Source organism: Chrysemys picta, unplaced genomic scaffold (genome assembly GCF_011386835.1).
Source record: "Chrysemys picta bellii isolate R12L10 unplaced genomic scaffold, ASM1138683v2 scaf319, whole genome shotgun sequence".
Lineage (NCBI taxonomy): Eukaryota > Metazoa > Chordata > Testudines > Emydidae > Chrysemys > Chrysemys picta.
Window position 1 is genome coordinate 64413 of NW_027053026.1, and position 7588 is coordinate 72000.

Sequence of the window (7588 nt, forward strand, 5' to 3'; positions counted from 1 at the left end):
ATTTTTGTATCTCAGAGTATTAAAACACTGAGACACCAGATTATCGCGGCTAGGGAGTTTGAAAGAAATGCTGATCCATGACGTATCGGATATCTCAGAGACGGTGTGTAAGGAGCAATAAGCTGGTTTAAAAGTAAACACTGAACCTCAGAGGTCGCCTCTTTCTCCTCCCTATTCTACTTTCTCCCTAGCTCACAACTCACTACCAAATGGTAGTTTTACCATAACACAGCACACAAGTCAGACAATCTAGTGTTTCTTGTAAGAAACAAGACACGTCAGTTTTCCATAACCTTTTCTTTCCTTCTCATTTCCTCTGTTTCCTTCTTAGACTAATCTGTTTGCCAGACTTAATATCTACTCAATATGCAAATTCTGATAATCTAGAAAAACATAATTCCACTGAAACAGTCAAGTTTCTATCATCTTATTGTATTCAATACCACAGATTTTGGCAAAGAACCAAATTAAAATACAGACAAGAAGCCTCTTAGTTAATATTGAATATGTTACTGGCAACTAAGAAACTGATTCAGCAAATACTTACAGTTGCTTACCTTCATGTGCAGCAATAGTACCATTGACTTCAATGGAAGTATGTAAGCAAAGTTGAGTACTTCCATATAAGTGTTTCCAGGATCAGGTCCCTTAATGTATGACGTTCAGTTACAATAGTACACATAAGTCCATTTGTCTGCACTGTTCTGTACAGAGTACATTATTTCTTAAAATGTTTTATATATTTAAAAGGACATATTTTATTTTAGGCACAGGCAGAGGACACAAATTTAATGCAGTGGAGCACTCGTAGTTTGCTTACGGGATGGTGCAAAGTATTAAGAATTGTAATAGTCAAAGAATTTTACTTTAATTGACAGACATTCAAATAAAAATGCACACTCCTTCCTTATCAAGAGGAATCAGCAAAATAGCACAAGAATGATGCATTTGTTTGGTATTTTTAAAGTTATTTTTAGACAGACTCTGAAGGTAGGCACCACCCTCCTGGTCCTCTGGACTAGAGTTGGGTGCAATTTTTCAGTCAAAACTTTGTTTTCTGTGAAGGATACAGATTTGCTACACAAACATTCTGTGAATTTTGTCAAGTTTGGCAAATTGTTTTGGTCAACCTTCCCCACCCCCAAATGCTGAAAAAATCAAAACATTTTATGAACTCTATGACTGGGGTCCCAGGGGACCCACACTGAGGTTACTTAATTAAATGTAAAGAATGGAGCAGACAATCCCCAAAGCTGGTGGTCATTCCAGTACTTAGATCCACCAAGTTAGCCTCAAACAGCTTCTATAATATCTTACTGGTTACCCAGAAGCCAAAATACAGTTACCTTAAATTAACCCACCCAACACCCAAGTCAAATATGATGAAGATTACTAAAAATCTTATTCATCATATAAGAAAGTGAGATCGGACACATTACCTCCCAGGTTAAGGACTATTTCAGATCTTATCCAAATACAGGCTTACAGCCAATTCTTATTAACTAAACTAAAAGTTATTAAAAAAGAAAAGAGAGTGAGTATTGGTTAAAAGTTCAGTATACATACAGACATGAGTACAGTTCTGAGATCAGATTCATAGTAGAGATGCTGAGCTTTGTAGCTGCAAAGAGTTCTTTCAGAATTAGTCCATAGGTTTAGTCCAATGTTCATATTTAGGGTGATTCAGAAGGACTTGAGATCTAAGTCTTACGACTCAAGCTTCCCCTGCATAAAGCATCAAGCAGATCTGAGATGAAAGGATCAGTTCCCAAGAGTCTTTTAAACAGTTTTCTAGCAGCTTCTTGACCATACAATCCTGGGTGAACAATAGGCTTTTAATGTAACCTTCTGTTTCCCAAACATCACGTAATCAACTACATGGATTAACATAAGGTAATTAATCCATTAAACAGTTCATATACATTTTACCACAAACTTTAAAGGGACATATAGACAATGACATTATTTCACCCAAGATTCGTCTAAATGTTAATATTCCCTTTGATCGCTGAATCAATAGCTATAGTGATAGACAGGAACTGTCTGTTTACATGGCTAACATCTAACAAGATATAAGTAAACACATACAAATAGTATCACCTCTAATTTTCTAACAATACAGGTTTGCATTTCAAAGTTCTAGCCTATCTAACCTGTCTCTAAAGGTTGACCCTGGGTCATTTAGCCTGCAAGCTACTTAACCCTTTCTGGCCATGTCACAGACTTTTTTAAAATCATTTTTTAAAATTTGAAATGACTGTTTACTTTAAAATGTCCTTTGTTTTTCAAATAAAACTAATCAAAAACATTTTAAAATGGTCAAAAACAAAACAAATCATTCTGATTTTGAAAGAAACGAAATGTTCAGAATGGAATGACATTTTGTCTTGATTCGCTGAAAATTTCAAAACATTTAGTTGTTCATTTGACCCTAAACAATTATTAATTATTATTTATTTAATTGGTTGCAAACCAAGAAATCCATTATTCATCCAGTCCTACTCTGGACTGCCTTAGTCCCTGGCTGTTCTGTGCCGATCTGCTTCTTCTTAAGATCCCTCTCCATGTGCTTGCTTGTGCTGGCCTGCCCCCTCTTGGTGGTTTTAAGATTGCTTTTTATTATGGTGACTGCTGTGAAAGGGCTTTTCGCAGCTTAGCAACACTAGAGCACAAAGAGAATGAATGCCAGATAGCACTGAAGGGAGCCTAACTGCTGAAAAGCCCACGTTATCAGTAACACCTCCTCGAGAATCATAATTAATCTTCAGTTAACCAAGAGTTTAGGTTATCTGCAGTCTGGTATAAAGGGTTTTGCTTTGTATGCACAGTAGTGTATGTTTATTAGAGAGAGAGAGAGCGCCCTCTAGGGATATTGCAAAGGATATATCTGTCTTTCAGGAAGGTTAATTTTCACATCTAAACAAGTTTTGTTCTCTTTGAAAGCTATTGGTATTCCTGGTATCTTCTATTAGCAGGAATGTGATAAATGGTTCAGCCCACCCCTTAGATAGCTGTGAGGAAATTATTTGAATTCAACTAATAAGTTTCTTTTTATGCCTAGAGTTAATTATTACAGCTGGAGGTGAAAATGTGCCTCCGATCCCAATTGAAGATGAGGTCAAAAAGGAATTGCCCATTGTTAGCAATGCTATGTTGATTGGAGATCAAAAGAAGTTCTTATCAATGTTGCTGACCTTAAAGGTAAACTACTTTTACTGTTGAGATCTTAAACCTTCCAAATATGTGTGTGTGTGTGTGTGGTTCCACATTGGGAAAAATGTTCAAATTACAGAGCAAAGTGTGCTGGCTTTACTCACATGGGTAGATTTGCTGTGAACAAGCAGGATTTGGCCCTTATGCTATATAGAAGAAGAAATACTTCACATTCATTTCTAATATTCTTCCATAAACAAAACATGACTTACTTTCAGTCTAAAATTCAAATTCACTTTCATTAAGAAAAACCTGAAAGAGCAGAAGTGAAGTCTCCATGAGAGAGTACAGCATTTGCCTTCTCTATACCAGCTGTTGTCACTCTGGACAGGCAGAGTCCTTAGAAGTTTAAAGTCTCAATACATAAAAAACCAAAGGCAACAGTTTCATAGCTATTTACACAAGAGGCTTTTTTAGCCATGTTTGCTCATTACAATTTATGCTTAAGACAGAGAATGTTTGCTTTCTCACAGACCCTATTTTCCACCTATTTGTTCCTTTAGGGAAGAAATCTAAGAATGAATTTAGGAACAAGATTATGAATAGCTGAGCTACAGGATCAAGCCCAACGGAAAGATCATCCTTTGTTAAAATGCAAATATTATAGTAACAGAATGAAAACAAGGGCCCAGTATATTATTATATAAAACTTCTTGTCTCTGGTGTCCCAGCTTTAGTCACCCTTTACATTTATTATCTCTGTCACTGATTCCTCCCCACCACCAAGTATAAAAAAAATATTTTTTCTAATTTTAAACAGCAGCCCTGACTTGAGAGATCAAACAGAACTATACAATTTTCAGTAATCTATTTTGTAAATAGCATCTTGAATACATTTCTTGAAATAACAATGCAATTGATTTGGAAAAACACAGGGTATGTCTACAGTGTGATAAAAAACCCACAGCACCCAGTCTGAGAGCCTAGATCAGCTGACTTGGGCTCCAGGGCTTGGGCTGCAGGGTTAAAAATAGCAGTGTAGAGGTTTGGGCTTGGGCTCAAGCCCAGGGCGTGCGACTCCCTCTCCCTCACAGGGTGTCAAAGCTGGGCTCCAGCCCAAGCCCAAATGTCTACACTGAAGTTTCATAGCCCTGCAGCCTGAGCCCTGCAAGCCCGAGTCAGCTGACCCAGGCCAGGACTTTTAATGCAATGTAGACACACCCACAGTGGTAACTTATTCAAAGCATATACAGAGCTTTTTCTATGTTAAATATTTTGACATGTTTCAAATGTGATAACATCACGTACATGACGATCACATATTAGCCAGCATGTTCGCATTATGTGGCCAAATTGACAAACTATCTTATCTAGCAACAGTCTACAAATGGTCCCATTTTGTAGACTTAGGACTGCAGTTTGGACTGTTTCACTTAAGTTTTGATATTTTGAGCTGCCCTCAAATTCCACTGATTTGAGTGGGGATTGAGGACACTTAGTGCCCTATAGAAGCAAGCCATTAATACTGAAACTCTGTCACTTGATATTGTAGAGTACTCTGGACCCAGAAACATCCGATCCTACTGACAATCTGAGTGAGCAAGCCAGAGAATTCTGCCAGAAAATTGGCAGCAAAGCCACTAAAGTGTCAGAGATTGTGGCAACAAGAGATCAGGCTGTTTACCAGGCCATTCAAGAAGGAATCGATAGAGTCAACATGAAGTCCACAGCCAGTGTTCAGCATATTCAGAAATGGACAGTCCTGGAAAGAGATTTCTCCATTTCTGGTGGAGAATTTGGTAAGACCTCTGCATACTAATCTATACTGAGATACTTAGTGAATACAGGAGGGGTGTGGAGTACTGTAAGATTGGGATGACTATTTCTCAGGAATGGTGGAGCTGGGAGTTATATAGCTCTTCCCAAACAAGTGGCAATTATCTGATAGCAATTCACACTGTCAGATTACAGAACAATGATATTGATACAATCTTAGGGATCTCAACCACTCCAAGATAAAATCAAATCATATTACAACTTGAAATTTAAACTATGGTTTGTGAAATATGGGAGCTTCATAAAAACCTTCATATAACATACTAATAAGTTATCTTTGTTCAGTTTTTTTAAAATTAAGAAGTCCTACAATTCTGGTGTCGGTGAAAGAATCAAAAATACAAAAAAAATTATATAATCTATATGCCAACCTACTTAATAACCGTTAATTGTGTCCACAGCTTTTTCTCTTTTTAGAAGATGGTCCAATGAAGTCAGTTTAATCAGAGAAAACAAAATCTTATTGTAAACCTTGCATAAAAATTAACCAGGAAATCAAGGTCATTTGGCAGCCAGAGCCTGTCTTTTGTGGGGAGGGAAAATTATGAGCAATAATTAAAGATCTGTTGGTGAAAGATGTTCTAGTTTCTTGCTTCAGCAACTTTAACTTCTAACTAATGAAATACAGAATATTTATGTGGACTCCTGGAAGTATTTAAAGATGTATTGTGTGACCGGGATCCCAGGGGAGCCACACTGAGGTTACTCAATTCGGGCAAACTGCAAAGAATGGGGCAGGCAATCCCCAAAGCTGGTGGATAATCCAATACTTAGATTTACCAAGCCAGCACAAAACAGCTTCTATAATACCTCACTGGTTACCCACAAGCCAACAACACAGTTCCCTTAAAGTAACCCAGCCTTAGGCCTCCACTGAGACACCCAAGTCAAATATGATGGGGATTACTGAAAATCTTATTCATCATATAAGAAAGTTCTACCAATCCCAAAAGATCAGACACATTACCTCCCAGATCTTCCCCAAATACACGCTTACAGCCAATCTTTATTAACTAAACTAAAATGTATTTAAAAAGGAAGTATTGGTTACAACAGGGGTGGCCAGCCTATGGCCCCAGAGCCGCATGCGGCTCTTCATAAGTTAATATGTGGCTCCTTGCATAGGCACTGACTCCGGGGCTAGAGCTATAGGTGCTAACTTTCCAGTGTGCTGAGGACTGCTCAGTGCTCAACCCCCTGCTCTGCCCCTGGCCCTGACCCCACTCCACCCCTTCCCCTGAGCTTGCCATGCCCTCGCTCAACCCTCCCCTCCTCCCCCACCAGAGCCTCCTGTGCACTGCGTAACACCTGATTGCAGTGGTCGGGAGGCATGGGGAGGGAGCGGGAGGCACTGATTGGTGGGGCTGCCGGCGGGCAGGAGGCGCTGCAGGTTGGAGTGCGGGGAGCTGCTGGGAGGCTGCTGACATATTAGTGTGGCTCTTTGTCAATGTACATTGGTAAATTCTGCTCCTTCTCAGGCTCAGGTTGGCTGCCCTGGGTTAAAAGATCAGTATACATACAGACATGAGTACCATTCTGAGATCAGTTTTCTATTAGAGATTATGAGCATTGTAGTTTCAGGCCTTCTCTTGACAGCATGGAGTCCTTAGGTGAACAATAGGCAATCATAGAGACTTTGAAGTAGACCTGTTTCCTAAGCATCATTGGTAATTAGCTACATGGATTAACATAAGGCAATTGCCTGTTTTCCAACATTCACAGGCGATTTGTTATATCCTTCAAAGAGAGATTAATACAGTAATATTATTATGTTTACAGTTCATTTGAATGTTAAGATCTCCTTTTGATCTCTGAATTAACAGAATACAGCATAGATAGGAACCATTTGGTTACACTGTTAACCTCTAACAAGATATAAGTACACACACACAATTAGTATCACCTCTAATTTCTAACAATACAGGTTTGCATTTCAGAGTTCTAGCCCGTCTGACAGAGAGTGGCCCTAATTACCATTTACATACTTTTCTAACATGTCTCAGTCTAAAGGTTGAATTTGGGTCATTTATCCTGCAGGATACTTAAGCCTTTCTGACCCTGTGTCACATATTGTATGAAAGATTTACACTGTTGCCAAATACACAGAACCTCTAGTAAAGGAAGAAAGGGAACATGTCAAAGGTGGTAGGCTAATATACTTGTGGGGGGCTTGTTTTTGTCAGTGTTAGTTTCTTCCAGGTTATAATCTTTGCCTTGAGCAGCATCTTGGATACTATCTAGGAGTAAAAATTTAAAAAGTGCCAAAGTCACGTGCCAGTTGTCCAATACCAGAATGATTTCCTATCAAGTGAATTTGAACTGTGCTGGTGGATGAAAAGTTTGAGATCTTGATTCCTTTAGCCACATTATTTCGGAACAGCAAAATTCCAAATTCTAGTTTGTGGCTGAACTGAGATGTCAGAAAAATAGCAGTGTGGTATCCATTAAATTCTATTTCTTTAATACTGCAGACAGCATGTCATCCTTCCTCTAACCAGATAGGGTTATAACAATGGGGTATCCTTTATAGGAATGGGGTTCACGTTTACCAAGTAGATAGATATGACTTTTTCCAAGCTGATTTTTTTTAAAGAAAGTG

The 7588-nt window shown here is 38.5% G+C and overlaps 1 protein-coding gene across 6 annotated transcripts in view; it reads left to right on the top strand.

Annotated features, from left to right (window-relative positions):
* The window catches only part of LOC101949754 (long-chain-fatty-acid--CoA ligase ACSBG1), a 65104-nt gene extending 59765 nt beyond the window's left edge, over nt 1-5339 (top strand). For all 6 annotated transcript variants that reach the window (XM_065579464.1, XM_065579466.1, XM_065579468.1 and 3 more), the window contains 2 exons: nt 3062-3201; nt 4706-5339. In XM_065579464.1, coding sequence (XP_065435536.1) covers nt 3062-3201; nt 4706-4972 — 407 coding nt within the window. In that variant the 3' untranslated portion in view covers nt 4973-5339. The remainder of the gene's footprint in view (nt 1-3061; nt 3202-4705) is intronic.
* Nucleotides 5340-7588: the final 2249 nt, after the last annotated feature.